Genomic DNA, 24,755 nt, shown 5'->3' with positions numbered 1-24,755 from the left:
CACGTCTACTTCCTCCACATCGCGCTTTCGGATGGCCCTGCCGGCAGCCAGGACCTCAGCCACCTTGGACACAATAGGGTCGTAGTTCATGCTGGCCACAGCCACCACCTCGTCGCTCCTAAGGCCGGGCAGAGCAGAGCAGTTAGGGCAGCCCTGGGTGGCCACGGGTCCATCACCCAAAAAGCAACATGCTGGAGAGAAGTGGGAAGCAAAGAGAAAGACCCACTCCAGGGTGAGGACCCATCCCAAGGCATGAGTACCACAGGGACTGTGCTAGCGGTGTGGGACAAGGGACAGGAGAGGGCTCAGAGCTGGCACTGCAGGCTGGCCCCACTGTGGTCTCACCGATGCTCACATGCTGGCGTGGTGAGCATCACCAGGGTGCCCAGGGGATGGAGACACCTCTGGGCACCCTGGCACCTGTGAGAAAACACCAGCAAAGGTGGATCTGATGGTGGATAAAAGCCTGGACATCAGCAAGGATCCCAGTGGTTGCTGCCATCTGGGCAGGTGATCCCTGTGCTGGTGCCCTGGTACCGAGGGAGTGGAGAAGCAGGTGGTCAGGATTTCCCTGTGGGACACTCAGTTGTGCTGCTCCACATCCCTCTCCTGATCCCCACCTCCAAGTGAGCAGAGTGCCCACCTCCAAGCCACTCCACAAGCGTGCTCCTCCCAAAGCACTGGGACAGCTTGAGTGTCCAACGCCAGGGTCCCACCAGCCCCAGTGACGAAACCCCTGTGTATATGGGATGTCCAGCAGCAGGTCCCAGTCTGACCAACCATCACCCACCAGTATGCCAATGCTGGTGGCACAACACAACCTCAAAGGCTGAATGGGAATCAAATGAAGCAGGAGGGAAGAGGATGTAAAAATGCTGGAGGAGCTTTGGCTAAAGGTCACAAGGCAAACAAGAAGGGCTCTTCTGCTTTGAGGTTTGCAGAGGTCAACCTGAGCGTCAGCCTTCAAAGACTGAATCCAGGAGATGGCTCATAAATAGATAACTGAATAGACAAACAATGCAAAGATCAGAGAAGGTGTGTGGGTAAGATATTAAACACCGGTGGTATTGTTGAGTAAGTTGAAGAGTACAAGCACCCAACAAATCAAGATCTGCTCTTCAATCCACTGCCAAGGAACTCTGTGACCAACAGAGCAAGGAGCAGCTGGAGGCGGGGGGAACACGTGCCTGATTCCTGGGTGGAGGAAAGCAGAAGCCATATTACAGAATCCCAGCATCCCAGACTGGTGGGGGTCGGAAGGGCCCTCTGGAGCTCCCCCAGTGCCACCCCCTGCCAGAGCAGGGGCACCTCCAGCAGTGGCACAGGACGGCGTCCAGGTGGGTTTGGAATGGCTCCAGAGTGGGAGACTCCCCCACCTCTCTGGGCAGCCTGTGCCAGCGCTCTGCCACCCTCACAGCAGAGAAGGCCCTCCTCAGGTTGAGATGGAACTTCCTATGGTCAAGTTTTTGCCCGTTCCCTCTTGTCCTGTCACTGGGCACCACTAAAAAAAGACTGTTCCCATCCCCCTGGCACCCTCCCTTTAAGTATTGATAAGCATTGATAAGATCCCCCCTCAGTTTTCTCTTCTCCAGACTGAAAACCCCCAAGTCCCTCAGCCTTTCCTCATAAGAAAGATGCTCCAGTTCCCTAATCAAGTTCATAGCCCTTTTCTGGACCCTCTCCAGCAGTTCCCTGTTCTTAAACCTGGGAACCCAGAACTGGACACAATACTCAACACACAACCCAATGTTTCACAGGACACTTCATCTCTGTGGAGCCACGGGAGTTGAAGTCACCTCTCGTAGGTGTCCCACAAGACCACGGGGTAGGTCCATCACAGAAGACTATCTATTTCAAAAGACCCTGATTTCTAAATAAGCTCACCGCATACAAGGCAGAGCAAGTCAGAAACAGAGCAATGGTCTGGCTTTCCCATCTCATGGGTGAGCACGGGTGTGCAGAGCAGACCAGGGGCCCAGAATCTTCTCTGAAGCCACTGGAGTTTATCCACAGCTTAGTCCACACCAGCCAGACCCAGAGACAGAGCAACACCAGCCAGGCTCCAGCACAGGGTGCTGCTCCACAGGAATGGCTGCGGGAAGGGGGAGCTGCTGCATTGCCAGGAGCTCTAGAACAAGGCTTGGATGCCATTGGAAATCCCATCTCAAGCATCCTTAGCTCCCTGCAGAGATGTGTACCTACAGCAGAGGGCATTTCTGATAGCCTGCGGCTCGAGAATAAGGAGTTGATGAACAATATATTCACACTGGAAAATAGGCGTGAGGATAATTAACCATCTGAGAAGATTACAAAGCACATGTGTGTTCAGCTGGACCGCCTGCTGGGCTGTCACATTTGGGGGCTGCTGTGATTTACAAGAGCTCTTCACTTTCTACACCTGCATCTTTTCTGTTGTGAGGCTTGATGTCCTGCCTGATGTAAAGGAGGTCCTCCACAGGACCCCATTCCCTAGGGATGTAACTCCAATTATACGTGCAGGGACTCATGAGGGTTTGGGTTTTTTTACAGAAGACAGCCAGTCTCCTTCCAAGACGCTTGCAGCGGTACCTGATGGCACTGCAGTGCAGATTCTCTCTTTTCCTGTTTTCCCAAGTTCAGAAACACAAACTGCCAATGAGAACCCCAGCCCACCATGAACCACAGCCTGGGGTGACCCTACAGGCAGTTGTTTCCATCACACAGGGCCTTGGCCTTGGCTACTTCACAATTGCTTGATGCTTCCGGTGCTCAGCACAGAACAGGGACTGAGGCTTCAGGTCTCCGGGGAGGCTCTGCACTACCTTCACACCACACCACACCACACAGTCTTGAAGCTTCAGTGGTTTCCCCTGCATTTGGTTTCCCGAGCACAGCCAGCTCCCAGCTGAGAAACATGAAGTGGTTGGAGAGACGTATCCATCAAAACCAGAGGCAGATGTGCTGTTCCAAGGGAATGAATAACCAAGGAGTGCAAGGGAAAGTAAAGGAAAATGTAATCCCACCAGCTCGGCCTCAAGCCCAGCCAGTGCCTGACATGACCAACCAGGAAGATGAGTGCAGCCCAAACATTTCCTTCAGCAAGACGTGGGGTAGCTGGTCCTTTTGTGAAATAACTCATTGGTTGCTGGTGAGCTCAAGCATCCCATATCAGGAGTGGCTTTTAAGCAGTTTGTCTGACAGATGAGGAAGCCAGGAGGAATCTGTCTTTTTCAGAAGGTCTTTAGAAGCAACAAGAGTGGCCTTTCTAAACCTGGGATTTGGAGCAATCAGAAGTCTCGGAGTAAAGGCTGAAGGAAGATGGAGCACTGTAGATGAGCTGCATGTATATGTGGTCTTCCCTTCCTCTGCGGAGTTCAACACAACAGAAGTTGGGAACCATGAAGAAGACAACCACAGCAACTCCCTGGATCTCCCAAGACCTCTGAGGTCTTAGGGCTGGGATGCCATCGGTCTGTTCTACCTGAGGTGCTGCAGTGAACGCAGTGTCCCATGGGGACATCTGCAGAGCACCGTCCCATACACCTCCTGGCACAGGGCTTTACCCTGAACCCTCCATAGCTCACACAGCTCTGAACAGGGATAAGTAAACAGCTTTCTTCTTCACGCTCTGGGGAAAAAGAGCCTTATTGTGAAAGCTGATGCTGAGGACATGCTCAGGGAGTGGGAACCACCAGCGCTTCATGCAACAACCAAGACAGCGCGCAGCAAGAGGAGAAGAGTCCGCACCATCGGCAGGCATGGCAGAAGGAAGCAGGAGGGGATGGGCGATATGGGGCAGTGTCGTCAGTCCGAAAGCATTAGCACCAACCAGAAGAACTTATCACCAAACAAGAAAAAGAGGAAGAAATGCTCCTGGGGTCCTCTCACAGAAGCAGAGATGGGGACTTGACTACAGCCGAGCAAAGCCCGAGATGCACTGGCCGGCCCCCCCGCCGGCCGGCGCTCCTCCAGTACCTCCGGCTCTCAGCGCGGGATGCTGTCCTGGTACCCGAAAGCCACCTCTGGGAGCCCCTCCTGGGTGGCAGAACAACACAGAGCTTAGCAGCGGACCCCCGCCGCCCCGCCTGCGGGGGAGCTGCTGCCCACCGAACCCGGCGTTCCTGCATGCCGGCAGGTCTGCCCAGGCAGCCCGCACCCCCGGCAGCCGCCGGTGGCAGGCTGAGCGTGGGACCGCTGCACCCAGCAGGGATATGCACCTTGCTCGGGGCTTTCCTTTTGAACGGGCTCTACAGATGTTTAATTAAAGCGATCTGACATTTCCTTTCTAATTAGGGCTGGGATAAATGGCTAAATGCTCTGATATGGAAAGAAGGAATAGAGGTTTCAAAGAAGATTATGTGCTGGAAAGAAATGTGTGCCAGTGCGGCTCGTGGTTGCCCGGCCCCGTAATCCTGCATTTGCTGCAGGCAGGGCACTGCCCGCGAGGCCAGGGGACCCGAGATGGGGCAAAGCAAGGGCTGTGGGGCGGCTTGGCAGGGGATGCAGCGGCCAAAGTACACACGACCCTGCAAACCACTGCAGCAAAACTGCCGAAAACGGGGGTTTTATCTTCCCCTGGCTCACACTCGCTGAGCAAACTGCATTTCAAAATGCTGCTTTGGCAGTTATGTGATTTAAACGCACTTCAAAACATGGAGAGGGTGAGGAGTGACCGCCCCATGGCTGTGGCTGTGGCAGGGGAATGTCCCCTTGCAGCACATCTTGTGCCTTGCCACAAACCCACCCTTTTAGGCAATTTTGGCCAGGGTACCACTGAGCTCAGAGGCGCATCCACGTGCGAAGGGCCCCTGGGTGCCGGCGATGCTGGAGCCCCATCGCCTGCAGCAGGTTTTTATCCGAGGTGCACCGGCACCGGGAGAAGGAGGGTGAGCGACAGGGACCCGGCCGGCTCACGCCGCCAGGGGATGAAGGAAGTCCTGTGCCTCTCCAAGCCCGACGGACACGTCCATCTGCCAGGCTCCATCCTGGAGCGATGGGGGCAAGCGACCACCCTCGGGGAGGGGGATGCAGAGGGCAGACCGTGAGGGACATTGGGCAGGGGACAGCGGGCAGCGAGCCCCGGTGAGATGATCTCTGCAGGGCGGGAGCTGGGTCCTGCCCAGAGCTTCCTCCTGACCCCTGCCTGAGCGCTGCCGCCGAGTACTGTGGTTGCAGACCTTTGCTTCCCTGGGTTCACTCTCCCCATCCTTAATACTAGAAAGCACTTGAGGAAATCCCCTCCGTCTCCAGGCACAAGGAGGCTCTGTGGCCATCGATCTCAGGCTGGGATGGGAGAAAGGCAACAAAAGAATAAACAGCGGCAAATATTTTGGGGATAAATTCATGCCGCACGGTCTTGCCAGTCTAAGCAGCCAGTGTGGCTCAAGAGCAGCAGAGGCAACACATCCCGGCTGTCAACACAGCTCAGGAAAATATTCCCGGACAGGGTCCCAGCCTGGGGGAGAGCTGGGTTTCACTACAGGTTTAATGAAAGCTCCTGAACTCTTGCTAACCTTCACAGCTTGTTAATAGACAGAAGAGGTTTTTGAGCTTAATTTGTCAAACCAGAAGCAGAAACGGTGATGCCTGAGCTCCTAGTCCAGCCCTGGCCACAAATCATTAACACAGTGATGAGATGGGAAGGAAATCTTTGATGGGAATTGCCAGCAACAAATTAATAGAAGCCATTATCTGCTCTCCGATACTATGTGAACAGACATCTGGCAGAGACATTAGGTCCAAAGACCAGTTTAACTGGCTTTATGCTTAGAACACCATTTCTCTAGGGCCTTTTATTAATGTCCTGCAACCTCAGTGTCCAGAGACGAACAAAACCAACCAACCGAAGCTTTGGCAAAAATATTTTCCAGCCTAGCAGGACAAGCTTAGATGAATGCCTCTGTAGGAATGAGGAGAAGAGAAACACTTACTTGGTATAAAATGCAACAAACTTCAGTTCATCTAAATCTCCCTGAATGACAACATCGTCGAATCCTTCCCCGTGGCCTGGAAGGCAGAGAAGAAGCAGCGGATTCAGCAACAATTCCCCTGGATCCAGCTCTAGCCCCTAAGACAGAGTGTTTCAGTCCAGAGCTACACGGAGAGCATCCTGTAGTCACCCAAGAGAGCAGCACTGGAAGATGGGGGTGCCATGAAGTGCCCCTTTATCCAGAGACGTGCAAGATCAAGGAGACAGTCTCTGCTCACGCTGGGCCATCCCCTGTGACCACAGCCATCCCTCTGGCCCTGCAGACGGGTTTCAGGGGAGATACCAACACCCTCTGGAGCCAGGAAGGGAAGCAGACCCGAGGCAGAGTTTGGTGTGGAGGGGTCCCAGCAAGGGAGGTGGCTGTGGCTCCTCTATCCCAGGACACCTCCACCAGCACAAACCCTACAGCAGCCTTGGAGAGCCCCTTACCCGCATATCGGATGCTCTTCCCAAACATAGCTGTCCACAGATAGGGGACTGTGCTGATCTCCATGCCGTGGGCCAGCATGTTCAGTGCGGCTATACGCCCTGGAAGAGAGAAGCAGCAGAATAAGTGAGGAAGCTCTGCGCTGGGGCAAGCATTGTGGTCTGTCCTCAGGTCGCAACACAGCATCGACATCTCTCGTCCCAGAGTCCAGGGAAACCAAGACCTTCTGCTTAAGCTAATAAAAACCCATACAGCAAGAAGCACCAACAAGGAAACGCATCGCATCATCCAAGGCTGGGCTCAGGCTCCTCCCCGGCAGTGCAGCTCCTACTGGCTCATCACCTCCACTGGCATGACCAACGTGCTCATGAGCTCACTTCAACCCAGCTTCTGCAACGGTGACAGGTCTGAGAGCTTGCTGAGCTCCCACCACAAACGGGGATGGGATGGATAAACCCCCGGAGGGCATGGAGACTGTTAGGTGACAGTCCCTGCCACAGAGACACGGCTGGACCAGCGTTAAAGGGGCTGTGTCCAAAGGCTAACATTGAAGGTGTCCTTCCGAAACCTCTCACCCAGGGCACCCACACAGACCTCAACCTCCCCACAGAGTTGTGGCCTTGGACAGCTTGCAGCTCATCATACCAGAGTTTCCAGGCTTGCTGGCATGGAGGGGAGAAAGGTTTGACTGCTCTTGGGCCAGCCCAGCATCATGGGCAGCCCAGCTGGGGATGCAAGCCCAAGCTAACATCAGGGTGCAAACTCCTAAGTGTCCCGGGGCAAGGAGAAGATCAGGCGACTGGAGCAAGTGCAGACACCAGGGAGCACACAGCGTATGGGCAAGCCCGTCCCTGAGCACCTCTGTGTTTGTAATGGCGCATCGTTAGGTAATGCACGTTGAGAAGGCTGACAAACAAAGGCATATCGGACAAGATAAATATACACGCTTCAAAATGTTTAATACCCAGTTTCCCTGTCGGCAGTTGTCTCATTCTTTCACTAGAGGGCTTGGAAATTTCCCAGGGATCTGGAAAAGGCTCTTTCCCATAAGCAATTTGCTGTTGCAAAGTGAAGGGAGTGCAAAGCACCTACCGTGCATATGGGCCATCTGCCAGTGAGGGACGTTCACCTTCTTATTATTCCTCAGGGCCAGCGGGAACGTGACAGCATCACCGGCTGCGAAGACTCCGGGGATGTTGGTTTGCATCATCTGCAGGGGGGCAGCAGAAGTGTGCGTCGGTGGGGTTTGCAAACAAGGACCTCCCTGAGAGCCTCCACGGTCCCCAGGGGCACCTGGACAATCTCTGCTCGGCTGTGGCACCACCGGGTGGGATTCAATTCAGCGTTCTTCACTTTGAAAGTGGACCACACGGGCAGGGACCTACAGCATCCCTCTGCCAGTGGGTTACCCAGTAAAATGAGACATGGACTGGTGTCCTGGAGCCCCTCTTAGAAGATTGGTGTCTGCTGGTGCTTGCAAACAGAGCCTGCCTTATTGCACGCACGACCAACAAGCGCAGGGGTGGGTGGCAATGACCCCCTGGAGCTGAGGCCACCACCCCCTTGAGACGCTCCTCGGTCATGGCACACACCACCCATCAGCACCAACACCGCTCCTATCAGAGTCACTGGTGGTGGGGAAGAAAGATGAGATCCTTTGGGATCCGTGAAAAGGTGGATCTTTCTCCGCTTCCTTCCCCCCAAAATATCCACACCATTCCGGGATGGCTCAGAGCCGGACCCAAGGCACAGCATCCCGGGCTGGGATTTGCAAACCCCTCACTTGCAGGGGGGTGTCCCAGGCTCTCCAGCCTGGTGGTCCCAGCATCTCAGCACCTCAGCAGATGAACCGTTCAGAGCCTCGGGGAAGATCAGCTCAGAGGATCCCATGCAACAGACTCATCTCCTCCTCCTCGCCCCCGCGGTGGGAGCTGCTCCCCGGGCTCACCTTGTTGACCACGATGAAGCCTTTGGAGTCGATGTTGATGCCACTCTGCTTGAGAAAGCCCGTCGCTGGGACTGCGCCTGTGGGAGAAGGCAAGGGCTGATGGCACGGTAGCCGGGCATCCCCGTAGCCCCGGGGCACTGGCCCCAAGGCCAGTAGATACCCCCCTGCCGCCCGGACAACCTTTGTGCCCCAAGGGAAGGCAGCGGGGCTGCTCCGGGAGCGGGGAGCAGAGCCCCCATCACCCTCCGCACCCCCAGGCTGCTTTCCAAGCCGTCAGTGCACCGCTGCAATCTGACCACCACTTTTTTCTAATGCTTGAAGATAATTTTCAATCCACTTCTCTTTTACAGATGTTTCAAAAATATATATATTTAAAAGTGAGCCCTTGGGTTTCCAGACAGAGCTCCTCTGCCCCCACAACCCATACCTTTTCTTCAGCTTTCATTTTCCTTTTTTTATCTTTTTTTTTTTCCTCTAGCCTTCACAAATTGGAGTAGTCAATAAAACAACAAAAGTAGAATTAAACCAATCCTGTGATTCTTCCAGTCTACAACATTTAGAAAAGTTACAGAGAAAGAAAGGGGTTTTTTTCCCCCAAGTATAAAGGAGAAAAATACCCTCTTCTATGGCAGTGGCAGCAATTAAAAAAAAAAAAAACATAGAGGAAAAAATTCCATTTGGGGACGCTTAAAAAAAACAACTTGAAAGGATGAGATTGGTTTGAATGTTTGGGTTTTTTTCTGGAAAAAAAGAAACCATTATTATTTTCCAAATATATTTTCAGTTGCATTCTGGGGTGGAGGCTCTATAAAGGCCTTTTTCAGCTTTGCTACACAGACTCCTGTGTGGCAGCCAAGTGGGGCTGGCACATCACCGCCACCACCCCCATCGCTGCCCCGTCCCCTTCCAGCTTCTCCTCCACCGACCAAAGCCCCGCCAGCCCGCCGGGCTCTGCACCGGCAGCGACGGCCCTTACCAACACCAACCACACACACGTCGGCGCGCAGGACCTTCCCACTCTTCAGCACCACCTCCTTCAGCTGCGTGAGACACAGGGGGGGGCACCACAGTTATTTCAGAGACAAAAAAAAACCCAACCCTGCAGCAGCAGCAAGCCAAGCTGGTAGCTCGCTTCACTTTCAACATGCGAGGTGACCATAACTCCTTCTAATGGCAGCAAGAGGAGGGTGGGAGCAATGAAACCACACCATGGCTGGAGCATGTTTGCTCCTGGGGGCTAAATCCAGGAATATGGATTTGAGGGGCTAGGAATGAATAGAGGGCAAAACCCCAGGGCGAAGGGAATGGGAATGCTGCAGTGGTGCCCCCGGGGGAGCCCCTGCCCCCACCCTACCTTGCCTTCCTGCTCCCGCAGCTCCGACACCTCTGTCTGCATGTAGAACTTCACCCTGTTGCTCTCGAACATCTGGAGGGGGGACATGGGAGAGAGCAGGGGACATCAGGACCCCGCACCAGCCCCACTCCTGGTGTCCCTGTGCCCACTGCCCTGCCCACCCTCCAGCTTGTCTTGACCCACATTGCAGAGGAGGTCAGCACCACCTCCGTCCCCAACACGTGTCCAGAAGAAGATGCTCTACAGCACCTGGACCACGAGAGGGAAGACACAGCTCGTTCTTTCTTTCTAGTGACTGCTGCCATCACAGCTTAATCAATAAACGTCAAATAACAAATTAATTAGAGCAATAAGTGAAACAAGCAGAACCTGCTTTGTCACCAAAACCACCCCCCGATGGGAAAGCGAGGTCACCTTCATCACAGCACGGCCAACCCTCTCCCCAAAGAACTTCTTGAAGGGGACTTCCTCCAGCTCCACCAGGGATACTGAGTGGGCCCTCTCCGCGAGGTAAGCAGCCACCTCCATTCCTGGGGAACAGAAGCAGGTCTGAGCAGCTGCAGGAACCCCCCTGGTGCTGCCCTGTGTCCTTGGCACAGGCCACAGCGGAGGAGCAGCCTTGCTCACTCCTGGCTGGGGAGGTTGGAGCTGCTCTACTGGGAGATCTGGGGTGCCATCAGACCTGGTGGCCACAAGGGGCCACACCATTTCAGGTGAGATTTATGATTTATGGGGATTGTTCTTAGATACAGGTTTCAAAGACCAAAGGGAGGAACTGGCCATGATGAAGTCCCAAAGTGCCACGGGACGCTGTATCACTTGGAGCAATGGACATCAGATGAAGGAAACCTTCCTCCTACGGCTGGGACTGTCTCAGCAGAGGTAATGAGCTGCAGGCTGAACACAGCCCTTGTGACTAGCTGTTTGCTGCGATCAGAATGGGACAATTTTGGTGCTGGCAATTGCATGGGAACCTTCACCAAGACTAAAAGAGAAATAAACCCTCAAGCTTTCACCTACCAACAAGACTCTCCCAACTGATTCAAAATCTAGACACATTGGGTTTGAAACCACCTGAACACCAATACTGGACTTCACAGAATCCCAGAATCCCAGACTGGTGAGGGTTGGAAGGGCCCTCTGGAGCTCCCCCAGTGCCACCCCCTGCCAGAGCAGGGGCACCTCCAGCAGTGGCACAGGACGGTGTCCAGGCGGGTTTGGGATGGCTCCAGAGGGGGAGACTCCCCCACCTCTCTGGGCAGCCTATGCCAGCGCTCTGCCCCCCTCACAGCAGAGAAGGCCCTCCTCAGGTTGAGATGGAACTGCCCATGGTCAAGTTTGTGCCCGTTCCCTCTTGTCCTGCCACTGGGCACCACTGAAAACAGACTGTTCCCATCCCCCTGGAACCTTCCCTTTAAGTATTGATAAGCATTGATAAGATCCCCCCTCAGTCTTCTCTTCCCCAGACTAAAAAGCCCCAAGTCCCTCAGCCTTTCCTCAAAAGATGCTCCAGTCCCCTAAGCATACTTCCTGTATGCTTTTCAGACAGGGACAGCAGTATCTGTGTCCATGCAAGCTGAACGGCTCAGCCTCTTCAGTAAAATCAATTTCTTCAGCAAGGCAATGTCCTTACCACCCACCTGGAGATGGAGATTAGGCTACCCCGAGGGCCAGTTTTGGGGGGGACGGTTACCTCTAACTGGGCAGTGACAAACTGGGCGAGGGACTGGGACCATCTGCAGGAAGACGTGGACAGCAGAGATGCAGACACCCGCAGAGCGAGGGCTCACCCAGGAAGGATGCTCCCACGATAACCACGTTCTTGCTCGTGGCCAACTTCACGACACGGTTGGCATCTTCGGGCGTGCGGATGTTGAAAACGTTTTCCACCTCCTTGCCTTTGCAGCTGAGAGCTTTGGGCCTGAAAAAAACACATTAAGGGTGATACAGGTGCTTTTCTTCACCCCATGGTGGCAGTGGGGACTGCAGACCCCCTTTCCAGGGCCTTTCCAGGGCTCCATCAGCATCTCAGCCTTTCCTTTTCACCTTTCTCTGGGCTGGAGACATAACACAGAAAAACCCAAATGCTGGTGGGCAATGGTCAAAGCAGACCATGAACGCCGGTGCGGCAGGGGCTGCTCAGTGGCCACCCCGGACCCCATCCATGGACCCGCAGGGCTGGGGCGAGCTCCCTCCCGGGGGGATGCAGCCCAGCACAGGATGGGCACTGCTTTGCGAGTTTGTGCTTCACTGTTGGCACGTTGTAAAATTTTCAGAAGCTTAATGGGACACTCAAAGTGCTGTCCTCCAGCAGACGCTTTGGAGCCAGATATTGAAAATTTCATAAGCTTCTACAGATGCAGGTTCCGCTATCCGTTCCTATGGGCACGCTGCTGATGCTGTCGCAGTTTAATCGTGTCTTCCCCGTGCACTTACTAGAGCCTATCTATTTTTAAATATCTGGCCCCTGCACACCCGACTCACATCTGGAAATGGGAGAGACGATCGTAAATAATTTAGGTAGCTCAAAAACATTTACCCGGTGTACCTGGAGCTTGTGCATAAGGATTTTGAAATTATTGCCAAAGGCTTAATCCTCTTTTGAACCTAATTAGGTGGCTGGTGGAGACGGCATTTTGGCTGTGGCGCTGCACCAGCCGTTAGCTCTCTGTGGGGCTGTTGCTGTTATGAGTGGCACACAAGGTTGGAACGGGAGTTCCTGCTGCGGCTGTTCTACAGCATCCCTTCCCTGGATGATAAATTTTGCAGGGATTGCATTTTTCCTACTTTGTTTTGTGGCTTGGTGTTAGGAGCAGAAGGAAAGGGAGCCAGGATGCCTCATTTTCATCTTAAAGTGCCAATTTTGACAAATCCCCTATTGAAAACAAACCGACCCACTAATTCCAGGGCGCTAGAGATGATGCCGGTCTCAGGCGATGCTCTGTCCCCATCAGCAGCTGTGCAGAGCAGGACAGGTACATCGCTTCTGCCATTCCCTACGTCTGGACCAGGTTTCAAGTCTTGAAAACCTCCCTCCTAGGGGCAAGGCTCACTAAGGGCTGTCTTAGGCTGGGGCAACAGCAACACCTAATTAAGGCTGCAACAGAGAAGCAATAAGTTTTCACCATCGAGAAAGATCTTATAGGTTGGCAGAAAACGAAAGATGGAAATTCAGATGGATGAGTCATCTGCTTGTCAGGTTTGAGTATTATTGAAGGGTGAAAAGAAGAGCAAAGTGGCAAAAATGACTTCTAAAAAAAAATCAGGATATTTCCATTTTGGAGGATTTTGTTAAAAAAAAAGTATGTTCAAGGTCCTGGGCATTAATTTTAATATTCTAAGATGATGAACTCAGTGGGAATTTCCTGAGTCTCTCCCATCTGCTGTCGAGCCGGCCCCCAGGGAACAGCACAGCATGCTGCTGACAAATTCCTCCACCTCTTCAAATCTCAGTTTTCTTTCAGTTTCTTTAACATCAAACAACCCACGCACCCCAACTGCTCCAGTGGGTACCTGTTGTTAACACCCTTTTGACCTTGACGCTGACCATGAAACACCCCAGGTAGCAAATCCTGCAGCTGTCCCACCAGCTCCCACATCTGGTGGTTACCTGCTTTTTGGGTGACTCCTGGGCAACACAGAGGTTTTGCAGCTTCGGCTGAGCAGACATACCCAGCACAGCTTGATAGAGATACAGATACAGATACAGATACAGATACAGATACATATGATATATATACATATGATATATATACATATCATATATATATATCATATAGATATAGGTGTAGATATAGATAAATACAGACATGTCCAATAGGTCTTCCTTGCCTTTTCTGCAAAGATTCATGCAAACAAATTCAGTGTCCGAATCCAACGGCCGCAGCTGACCCCTCATCCCCAGGCACAAGCTCCTCACATCCTCAGATAATACAGTTTCTCTTGAGCTTTAAAATGTTTGTTCGTAGCTTACGTGTTTCCAGTCGCTATCAGCAGCTTGTTGTATTCCATTTTAAATCCATCCTTGAACACGGCTGTCTTGTTCTTGATATCCACAGCTGCAACCTGAAATCATTCCTAAATAATGTTAAGAGATGAAATCCCAGATGTTCACTGAGCTCCTGGCCCAACCAATTTGTCTGTTAGGTTTTAGTCCCCTGTGTTCCTGTCCACAGCTTAGCCAACCCAGACCTTGAAGATCCTTAAAGATCTCAAATCCTTGAAGATCTCTCAGTATAAATAAAATAATGGGGAGCAATGTTCAAACCATCACTGTCTGCACTGTTTGCAGGCTGATTATCCTGATCAGAGGCCAGTTGGTCACCCCGCGATCCACATGAGGATGCTCGCAAATGGCAGGTAAGAAATGACGGTTACCACAGAGTTTGCACAGGGCGTCTCTCCTGCCACGGGAGGAATTGCATTAACTGTGGCTTTGAACAACCACAGGTGACCTGAGCTCTGGGGCATAAAACAGGGGGTTTGGGGGAGACCCAACATTTCTGCAACAGCATCCAGTGAGCCAAGAGCAGAGACAGCTGCCGCATTACCTACACACAGCACTTGCAGAAGATGGCCTGCAGGTACTCATAGGACTCTTCTTACCTGCATTTCGGTCAGGACTTCGATGTCGTAGGTGCGAAAGAACTCCTTGGGGCGCAGGGCGATCTGCTCCGGGTGGGAATCCATTGACTGCCAAAAAAAGCCATTTTTCTGTCAATCGCTGTGGGTTGAACAGGCGAGTGGCGAAATGCACAAGTCAGCAGTAGTCAGTCCTTATGGCTTGGGGTGAGACAGTTGCTTTACAGGAGCTGGAATCAAAGCCTGGTCAAATAAAAGTCATCACAAGATGCTGGACTGGGCTGGACTTTGCCTGATCGGCGCGGGGGTGGCACTGACCGGCTAAAGGCAGGACCACAGCAAGTGCTTCTGAGTGTCTGCAAAGCAGCTCCTCATAACATGCACAAGTTCATAGAAGCAAAAGAAAAGCCCCATTAGTTGGAAAACAATGAGTTGCCAGGGGAAATGGAAGCTAAAAGAGTAATAAGAGCAATCAGCATTGACACAGCAAGGGCAACACTTCCAAAAGCACTCAAGTTACACAACACGTGCATGTGGGGCATGTGGCCCATATCTGCTCATTTTTAGCTGCATGATAAAGGTTCCTGCTCTTCCCAGCCTTCCCTGGTCACTTGGGCGAGACCTACATCCTCTTTACACGTAGGGTTGAGCTCACGTTTGAGCCTGAGTCCATCTGTCCTCCCAACCCTGTGGACGCAAGCTCAGACATAGGCTGAGGACAAGCTGTGTGCAGGTTGCTCCATGCGCATCCCTCCCTGCCTGCTGCACATGGCAACACACACATGCCACGGTCAAGCCCTGCAACGTATCACACAGCGCTAAGCAGCAGCAGCAGCATCTACCTGTGCCTCACCGGCATGACGTTTGGGCTTGACCCAAGAGGGACAGGGGATACAGGAACCAAGGGATGGATGTGCAAGGTCCTTCTCCCTGGAGGTGGCTCAGTCAGGGGCTGGGATGAGCCCCGCAGGACACTCCCTTACTGTGACTTCAGATAACGCTGTGCTCAGAAGACACCCCTATCTTAAGACTTGAGGCAGGTGCAGGGTCATACAGGTTTTACTGCAAATTCTTTAAACGCCCAGCGTTTATAGAGAGGAACACTTGACCCCATGGCTTGGGAGCCATGGCCCCCCGTAGGGACAGCAGTGCACAACCAGCACGGGTTTTGCTGCTCCAGAGACAGTAACAGGGATGTTGCAGCACACCAGGGAGCAGGTCATGGTCCAAAGGGGACAAAGAGTAACAGTCCGGCGAGACCCCGGGCCCGATTGATAATGCACTCAGAGAGGCAGAGGAAGGGCAAGGCTGCAGTTTCAGGAGTCAAGGACTCTGCTCCTTACAGCTTTACGTGCTCCTCTAATGACTCTTTCCAGGGTTAGTCCCACTCACAACAGGATTAAGAAAAATCCCCTTTTTCTCCTAGTCTGTTCCCGAAAATTCTGCCTTCTCCTCCATGGGCTTTGTTCACCTTCCAAAAGCAACTACAGCTAGAGGTGTTTAGTGGAAAGTTTATCAAACCATGCATAACACCTCTGGCATGTGAGATGTTCTTACTATTTAACAGAGAGTGGAAAAGGCAGTCTAAGACTCACACGGTGGGGGTAAGTGTTTCGGAGAGCTGCCTGGCTGGGACGGGGACTGTGAGTGTCTCTGAGCTCCCCAGCACAACCCCTGTGACTCTTGGACGCATGTCTCAGCCGGCTGCTCCTCAGCCAAGCAGGTCTTGTCCAAGCACAGAAATGTCTTGAACGCTCTCAAAAAAAAAAAAAAAGCCACATACATATTTGTCTTCCTTTGAAAATCACTTTGCCTTGGGGCTGGAAGCAGAGTGAGATGCTGTGATTGTAGAGTTCCAGCCCCATAGATAAGCATCCCTGACATAAAGGGGAACACATACACCACCTGTTCCTACGTTATCTCCCAGCTTTGAGATCAAACGCTGCTGTCCAACCCGAGTTGCTGTCTGATATCAAGTAAGGCTCAGGAATCAGTAATAAAAAAATGTGATTAGAAGATCATCCTGTGCCTACAAATTGGAATGCAAAATGGTATGTGTGCCAGAAAAAGTGATCTTTGCACTGCAATCAAGTTACCAAGTTGTGATGATGGCTGATAATAATAATAATAATAATAATAATAATAATAATAATAATGGTGTGGAGCATCACTGGGCAGTAAGAACCATGCACTAATAAAAAAACTGGCAGACAGTACAATTTTTTCACATGCCCCATTTCATTGCACTAAAGATTTTGATCCGGAAACATAATAAGAAGGTCCATCCAGGTACGAGCTGGCCAAGACAGCTATTGCTAGACCTATGAAGAACGCCTTGTTTCTGTGCTGGAGTACTCTTAGTTCAGAGTTCGAACAACTCCTCTTTTGTGTTTCATATTTCAGTCAACAGCAGAAAAGAAAATCCAAGGGAAAAGAGACAGGATGAACAAGACGGAAGAGACATGCTGCTGCAATGCATAACAGTGGGGAAAGGTCCGAGGGCAACTTTTAAAACTGGGGAGGAATGTGACATACCCAAAGCGATACAAACCTTACTGAGCTTTGGTCTGTCGTAGGGCAAGTGTCTGTCCATCGTGCACATCACAATCCTGTCCGAGAAACCCTCCTGGCGCAAGGTCTCTGCACAGACCAGTCCAGCTGCCCCTAAGGGAGAAGGAAGACCAGTGTATGGGACATTTGAAGGTCTGAACCCTTTGCTCCTAAACCCCACTGGGGCTGACTCCAAAATCGACCAGCCCTGGCCTGATTCCACGGCCCTTCCCATGTCAAACAGCTTGCACGGGAAGCCGGTCCGGGTGGATGCACCAGGCAGGAGGAGGGACCCTCTGTCTTGGAGCGTGACATTAATCCTCTGTGGGACTTGTCCATCCCTAAACTCACAGAGAGCACACCTGAGGAGTGCTGCCGATGCCTACACACCTCGCAAGCTGAGGGGCACGGGCAGCTGCTCAGACCCTTGCAGTCCCCTAGTCGGGGAAAGGTCTGTGCACTCAGCTCCTGGTGAACCTACAGCCGAACACGGCGGGCAGGGAGTCCTCCCTTCTTCACGGCTGACGTCTTGGTTGCGTGCTTCACTGTAGAGGATTTTGCATGCAATTTCTTTGAGTTTTTTTGTTTGTTTGTTTTGTTTGTTTTTAAACATAGAATAAAAGGCTAAATCAAAGAAAAAGCTGCCTTGGGCCGTGTTGTCCTCCTGAAGCCAGGCAGCCTGATGGGCCTTCCCTGGCCAAACTGGTGAGACCTGAGAGCTCAAGTGAGAAGTCCCGAGTCTCTTCGCAACCAAGGAAGCCTCACCTAATGATGAATGTTGTGAGGGCCACAGTTTCTGTAATGCCAATGAAAGAATATGGACCTGGACAGTATCGTGGTTTGCTATTGTCAACAAAACGCTCCTATTGATGGAGGTGGGGCACAGTGGAAGAAGAGACAGGTGGGTGGACATCCTGCCTGGAGCGTGCTAAGCCAGGACTGATGTTGCACTGATGCCAGGATGATCCTCACATGAGCAAGGGGCCACGGTTGGTTGCCCTGAGCTCTGCTGGGCATGGCTGGATCTTGGTCCTCGATGCAGGGCTGGATATGTCGTCTCTTCCCAACACTTCTTCCTCACAGCCCTCACTTTGAAATCTCTTTTCCTGTCCACCAGAACAGACCTTGGTCTTTAACAGACCTGTAAATTTAGCTGGTCAAATCTGAGAAAGTTCCTTCAGCAATGGCTAACATTGCCTGTGGAGTGCCCTGGCTGAGGATTTTGATGACTTTCCAGCCCTGCCACACACCAGGACAGCCCAGCTGACCTCGGGGAGCAGCAGTGTCCCACCCTGGCTTTCAGTCAACAAACAGCAGGGGCACAAGAAAGGAAAAAATGTCACCCAGCAGCAAGGGAAAAGCCTGCCAGGCTGGTTTTCCCCTCTGCTCAGGCTGCGAGCTGCAAATTGTATGGCAGGAGCAGGAGATCGCAGTGTCCTCCCCATCTTCACAGCTTGGATCTGGTGACTTGGGGGCTGTAATCAAGTCAGAACAACCCATGTGCCAGGAGCAGCCATTCCCTCCCAACACCAGGTCCAACAGCGAACAGCTTGTGCCCTCCTCCCGCTCTCCATTTCACCATGACATGGCCCAGCCTAGCACCCAACCCATTCCAGAAACAGGCAAACTCAGCAGAGGGGATTCACTCCATCAGGCTTTCTACAAAAATTGTGTAACAGAAACGGAGCTGGGACAAGAGATAAGAAAAGACAGCTTGGCAGTTTTGCTATTTCATGCAGGGATTTTATATTTGCTGGGAAGATGGAAGAACTTCTTTTCAGAGAAGCACCTTGAGGTGAGAGCTTTGCAGCTGCAGAGAGCTGCAGTGGGATGAGACAGAAGTGCAGGCTCCAAGAAGAAAAAGTGCATCCACATTACAAGAACACCTGAGAGGACTTTACATTTATCCGTTGTGGAATTCAGGGGTTGCTGTTATATCTGGGGAGGGTGTAGAGGGAAGAGGGCTCAGGGCACCCACTACAAAGGACTGTGACAGGGAACTCCAAAGCTCCACAGACCAGAGGCACAGGGCACCTTTGGATTACCTACACCATTAGGGTGTAGGACAAAAAGGCTCAGGAAGACCCTCTGGTCTGACCCCCTGCACAGGGAGGGACACAGGAGGGGTGACAGAAGGTGCATGGCGCACTTTGCACACCCGCCAGGAGAGGACACACACGGCGGTCCCAGCACATGCCACCCAATACCTGCACCGATGATCAGCACGTTGGTACTACTCAGGTTATAGTTGCTCAAGGAGATGCACTTTGCCATCATCTTTGTCCTCCTCTGTGTCTGAAGAGCCTATGCCACCAACAACAAGAAGAAAAGTCATTATCTTTTCTAAACTTTATCCTGGGTAGTCAGGCAGGAATGGGGACAACTATGCTATTGTCACCAAACAGCTTGGATAGAGAGGGAACAACTGCATCCTTGTACCCAAGGAGAACTCCAAACTCATGCTCATCCAAATACCTTTCCACCATCCAGTGCACTACACTCTTACAAGGTACAAAAGAAAAATAAATCCATAATCTTCTGCAAATTCATCCAGGTACACAGAGCTGGGGGAAAAAAACATTAGAAAAAGCAGCCCAGGTGTGTCATTGTGCAATTCTGCAACCAACAGGTGAGATGGAAATGCAGAAGTCCTAGCAGGAACTTTATCCTGCACCTGAGCAGAGCTTGTATACCTCTGACATCCAAAGAAGCCAATGGACTTGTCCAACCTACCAGAGCATGCCCAAAGACCTATGCTGCTGTAGCGCTGTGCACAGACACGCTGTTGCCAGCAGTTGGAGGCCAAAAACCATTTCTGGTAGAGGGTACAGGCTCAACCCTCCTCACCACATCCCACTGAAAACAGCTGGAGTAGAAGTGCTGCCATTCAGGTGACCTCTCTGGATTTAACCCAAGTGCTGTAAGGGTCCAACTGCTCTGAGCTGCTGGATTCACACATGCATGTGTACAAATGTGCATCAGAAGAAGGCTTTTCATGGAAAGACAGACAACAGTGGCCTGAACGGGCTTCATTCTGCATCCTGTCTGGGAAGACGAGAGCCTTCCCTGCCCACGCACCAGGTTCCTCTCCAGCAAAAGAAGCTGATGTCTGGGCTCAAGAGAGAGCACAGGTGACCTCTGTCATCGCTGTGCCACATTCACACCCAGCAGACAAAGCCAAAAAGCTGGTGGAAGAGGTTTGTTTCCATGGGCCGACTAAATTAAAAGTTGCTATGAGCTTAAGGAAGCATAGGACAAGGTCAGGACAAACACCTAGTAAGACCTCCTGAATCCATGGACAGACCAGCTCAGCTCCAGCTGCTGCAGGGAGGATGGAGGATGGAGGGGGACACAACACCTCTGCCTTGTTCCACTCACACCTCCGTATGAACTTTGGGCTGTTGCTTGAGACAGGACGGGGCTCAGTGGACCTTTGGGTCACCCATGTTGGATGCTCATGCATCCTTCTGTTCAGACACCCCTTCCCCTGCCAGAGGGCCCAAAGAAAAGCATTTAGCCCCCCACCCCCATGCACACTGAGCAAAAAGCAAAATCATGTGCCTTGATTTTGGGATGCCAGTGGCCCCTTACCTGCTTGCTTGCTCGGATGTATACCTTCTCCTTCTCGATCTTCACCTGAGGGTGACAGAACAGCAGTAGTTTGCAGGACAGTGAGTGCCTCCAGCATGAAGAGGATGATTATTCCCTCCGTGCAACTAACGAACAGAGCAGCGATCTCACAGGTTTCCTGCGAGAGCAGCTCAGGCCACGGCAGGGGTCACCCCAGCTCAAGGCTGTAGGATGTCTCCTGTCTCGTATCAACTATGCACCAATGGTCAGTGTAAAACTTGATTTCTATCTCATGCTTATGGCTGGTTTCTCAGTCCCACCCCACTCCTGCTCAAGAGACCTCCCAGACTGTGCATCTGCACCCTCAGCTTCCCAGGTGGTGTCTGATGCCCATGGGTGGATGTAAGGGGAGCTGCAGGGAGGAAGGAGAGATGGGCGAGGTGCCGCTCTCCGCTGGCCACCCTAGGATGTGCTTGGAAAATGTTTGCTCCACGCCTTCAAAGACCATGTTTATCCCAATGCAAACAGCCATTCTGCGGATGACACCAAGCTGAGTGGTGCAGTTGATACTCTAGAGGGACAGGATGCCATACATAAGAACCTGGACAAGCTCAAGAAGTGGGCCATGTGACCTTCATGAAGTTCAACAAGGCCAAGTGCAAGGTCCTGCACCTGGGTCAGGGCAACCCCTGGTATCAATACAGGCTGGGGCATGAAGGGATGGAGAGCAGCCCTGAGGAGGACTTGAGGGGTGTTGGTGGGTGAGAAGCTCCCCATGAGCCGGCAATGTGCGATCGCAGCCCAGCGAGCCCCCGGCACCCCGGGCTGCATCCCCAGCAGTGTGGCCAGCAGGGCGAGGGGGGACTGTGCCCCTCTGCTGCGCTCTGCTCTGGGGAGACCCCCCTGCAGTGCTGCCTCCACTCAGGGGGCCCCGACAGCAGAAGGAGACGGAGCTGTTGGAGCGGGGCCAGAGGAGGCCCCGGAGATGCTGGGAGGGCTGGAGCCCCTCTGCTGGGAGGACAGGCTGGGAGAGTTGGGGGGGTTCAGCCTGGAGAAGAGAAGGCGAAAAAGGGGAGACCTTTCTGTAGCCTTTCAGTACTTAAAGAGAGCTACAAGAAAGACGGGGACAGACTTTTTAGCAGGGCCTGTTGCGATAGGACAAGGGTTAATGGCTTTAAACCAAAAGTGGGTAGATTTAGACTGGACATAAGGAAGAAACGTTTTACAATGAGGATGGTGAGATACTGGAACAGGTTGCCCAGAGAAACTGTGGATGCTCCATCCCTGGAAACATTCAGGGTCAGGTTGGACGGGACTTCAAGCGATGTGATCTGGTGAAAGACATCCCCACCCATTGCAGGGAGGTTTGACTAGGTGCTCTTTAAGTGTCCCTTCCAACCCAAACCCTGCTGTGATTTTGTGATTTCCTCTGCTGCTGTAAGAACAAAGGTCTCACCTGGAACCTGGGTAAGCTGTCCAAGCCAGGAAAGTCCTCTATGTCGCCTGTGCCAATGTTGAAGCAAGCTCCATGCCAGGGACAGCGGACTCTTCCTTTGGACAAAACTCCTGCAGGAAACAAGGCAGAGCAGAGCTGGTGCTCCCGTCCCTGCCTGCAGCCCGCTGAGATCAAGCTGCCGTGACCCAGCCAGGGCAGGGATGGCAGAGGCTCCCTCCTGCTGTCCCGGTGATGGTAAACTCCTCAGCTTCTTCACAGCATGAATGCTACTGCTGAGCAAGGGTGACCTGAAGGCTGAAGATTGTTGCCCAGGGCCTCCCACGGCAGCAGGAGCTGTGCTGCACCACACAGAGCAGCTTCAAAGTTCAGGCTCTGCAAGCACATCCCCATGACACTCCTTTACCCAGAGGTATCACCTCTCCTACAGGACACGTGGCAGCTGTGGTGGACCTGGATGGTCAACAGCATCATGGCTACTTGATGTGGCGTTCTCTTAACTTGCACGTGGGACTGGTCTGGCTATTTGGGACAGAGGGTGAACAGCCACCAACTGGGATCCAGCGTGAGGGATCCCATCTAAAAATGCCATCACTGACAGTGCCCTTCCACTGCCTCTGAGCACAGCTCCAAAGCCGTCTGCTCCGCTGGAATATAATCTCGCTCTTCGGCAGGGCCTGGGCCTGCAATCTCCAGGTTCTTGTAGTCACCTCCACAAACCCCAGCAGCACCCAGAGCAAGCAGACCTTCAAGCAGAGCATAACTTATTTAGAGTGAGTGTGTTTCAGAACAGATCCTGCCACAGCAAGGAGCCTGCACACCGCCAGGGAAGCACGGGGCATGCCCACAGCCACCAGTTCGCTCCTCACAAGTGTTGGCTCAGAGGCTGCTACCTTGGACTTTGGTTTTTCCTACCTGAAAGAGCTGGATCACAATGCCAGGGCAGAGCGAACGGCCACAATTTGGCCATGCCGGCCTGGTCCTGAGCTTGCGCCTTCCCTTGCCGAGGCACAGCAGTGCCACATCTCGTCACCCACCACACCTGGGGACGCAGGGGCAGCCCCTGCGCTTACTTCTGCAGCAAATCCTGCATTCCCCAGCCAGATCCCTGTGCAAGCGGCCACCCTCAGGTCTCTGAAAGGCAGGTGGGCTCTCACCTCCGTTAGCCACCAGAGCAGCGTGGAGCTCTTCTGCCCTGCTCAGCGGGCTACTAGCACCAGGCGAGGGGCTCGAGAGCATGGCTGCCTGCACCCAGCGCTGCTGCTGGGTCAGCAGTGGCCAGAGGGCACTCAGCAGGATGCTCTCCTGTCTTCCCCAGGATCCCACCTCCAGCAAAGTGTCACGCACACCTCCAGCACGCAGCCGGGCCAGCACTGCCTGCTGCCATTACTCAGGCTCTGGGTAGGGACCTGCCTGAACCCTGTGCTGAGAAAACGCCATGATGCTGATTTTTTCAGTGCCAAGATGGGAAACCACTGTACCTCGTCCCAGTTCAATCAATAACACCGGCAACATTTTTTTTTTTGCTACTGAAGGGTTCCCATCAGCCCAAAGAGCTTCTTCCTGCCCCCACAAACAGGATTTTGATTTACACAGAGCTGTGGGTTTGCGGTTTTTTTTAAGACTGAGTGGCCTGAAAAATCATAAGGTGTTGTTTTTTTTTTCCTTTAAGACATTTTAATTCCTCAGCGGCTGGGAATGGATAAACAGAACAATATGAAAAGCCCCATGAAACTGGGCTTTGCGTGGGGACAGTGAGCTGCAGCTGTTTCATACCATCCAAGAGAGGTTCAGCTCCAGCTGAAGAATGAAGCAGAAGATGAATTTAATGGTGCCCACGCCGGTTTGTTCTCCAAAGTCACCGAAAGAAGCCCCAGCCCTGTGACCAGCGGTGGCAAGCTGGGGTCACCAGCAAACCAGACCTGCAGTGAAGTGCTCCCAGGAGCTTTGTGCTCCCCCAGCTTTCTGCACATGCCTTCTCCCAGCGAGAAGATGATGCTGAACATGCAGCATGGCACTGGGTCATCTTTTGCCAACACTTTGATGCCTTTGGTTAGTCTCCTAGGATGTGATGCAGACTGACCTTTGACCAGTGGAGCCCCATAATGGGGACACTTGTGTCCCACGGCGTGGAACTCGCCGCTCTCCTTGATTAACAGAGCCTTCCCGCAGCCCAGGTCCACTTCCCGCATCCTGAGGAAGAGGAGCACAGAAAAGACATGGCAGAGCATCCGCCTGGCAGGGGATACCACCCCCTCACCCTGCACCCCAGCCCTGGTCCCACCAGGCTTCCCCCATCCTTCAACTTGCTCACCACCAGCTCCAGGTGACTTACAGATGTGAGTCACCCCTGTCACCAAGCACTGCTTCTTCATGCATCGCTGTGCCAAGAGGTGGCCCAAAGCGCGTCCCCAGCTGCTCAGGAAGGGGCTGGTGGTCTCCACCCAAGCCCAGGGCACCAGAATAAAGCTTTTCAGCTTTCAGTGGGAGCAAGAAACCAAACTGGTTTTACCGCAACATCACCTCCTCCCCTGGCCCCAGCGGCTCAGCAGGTTTCTGCCAGGCTTGTGTTCACTCACTCAAAGCAAACACATTTCTGAGACTTGAAAACCAGGAGGGGTGATCCCAACCCTTTGCGTATTCCAGCCTCAGGGTCTGCCTCCCTGCGCCTCAGGGGGTCATGCTCTGGTCCTGGCCGCCCCCCAAGGTCAACACCGTGGGTCACCTTTTCCTGATAAAACCCTCGGGACAGCCAACACCTACGTGTGACCTCCTTGCCATTTCCCTCGGCTTTTTTCATGGAGTAAAGCTCACACAGCGACTTGCCCTCCTGCTCCGGGCTGCCAGCCCCAGCCCTGCACAGGACCCCACTGAACCCTCCAGCCATCCCCGGAGAGATTCAGG

At 52.9% G+C, this 24,755-nt stretch overlaps 1 protein-coding gene across 3 annotated transcripts in view; it reads right to left on the bottom strand.

Annotated features, from left to right (window-relative positions):
- The window catches only part of AIFM3 (apoptosis-inducing factor, mitochondrion-associated, 3), a 38,210-nt gene that overhangs the window by 1,517 nt on the left and 11,938 nt on the right, over positions 1 to 24,755 (bottom strand). For all 3 annotated transcript variants that reach the window (XM_009893320.1, XM_009893319.1, XM_009893321.1), the window contains exons 3-18: positions 23,935 to 24,044; positions 21,855 to 21,964; positions 20,420 to 20,464; positions 19,036 to 19,132; positions 16,830 to 16,942; positions 14,303 to 14,389; positions 13,671 to 13,762; positions 11,488 to 11,618; positions 10,112 to 10,227; positions 9,698 to 9,769; positions 9,320 to 9,383; positions 8,344 to 8,420; positions 7,488 to 7,605; positions 6,398 to 6,496; positions 5,910 to 5,985; positions 14 to 118 (exon numbers count right to left, since the gene is read on the bottom strand). In XM_009893320.1, coding sequence (XP_009891622.1) covers positions 14 to 118; positions 5,910 to 5,985; positions 6,398 to 6,496; positions 7,488 to 7,605; positions 8,344 to 8,420; positions 9,320 to 9,383; positions 9,698 to 9,769; positions 10,112 to 10,227; positions 11,488 to 11,618; positions 13,671 to 13,762; positions 14,303 to 14,389; positions 16,830 to 16,942; positions 19,036 to 19,132; positions 20,420 to 20,464; positions 21,855 to 21,964; positions 23,935 to 24,044 — 1,512 coding nt within the window. The remainder of the gene's footprint in view (positions 1 to 13; positions 119 to 5,909; positions 5,986 to 6,397; positions 6,497 to 7,487; positions 7,606 to 8,343; positions 8,421 to 9,319; positions 9,384 to 9,697; positions 9,770 to 10,111; positions 10,228 to 11,487; positions 11,619 to 13,670; positions 13,763 to 14,302; positions 14,390 to 16,829; positions 16,943 to 19,035; positions 19,133 to 20,419; positions 20,465 to 21,854; positions 21,965 to 23,934; positions 24,045 to 24,755) is intronic.

Source organism: Charadrius vociferus, unplaced genomic scaffold (genome assembly GCF_000708025.1).
Source record: "Charadrius vociferus isolate BGI_N301 unplaced genomic scaffold, ASM70802v2 scaffold579, whole genome shotgun sequence".
Lineage (NCBI taxonomy): Eukaryota > Metazoa > Chordata > Aves > Charadriiformes > Charadriidae > Charadrius > Charadrius vociferus.
This window is presented reverse-complemented; position numbering and strand designations above follow the sequence as displayed.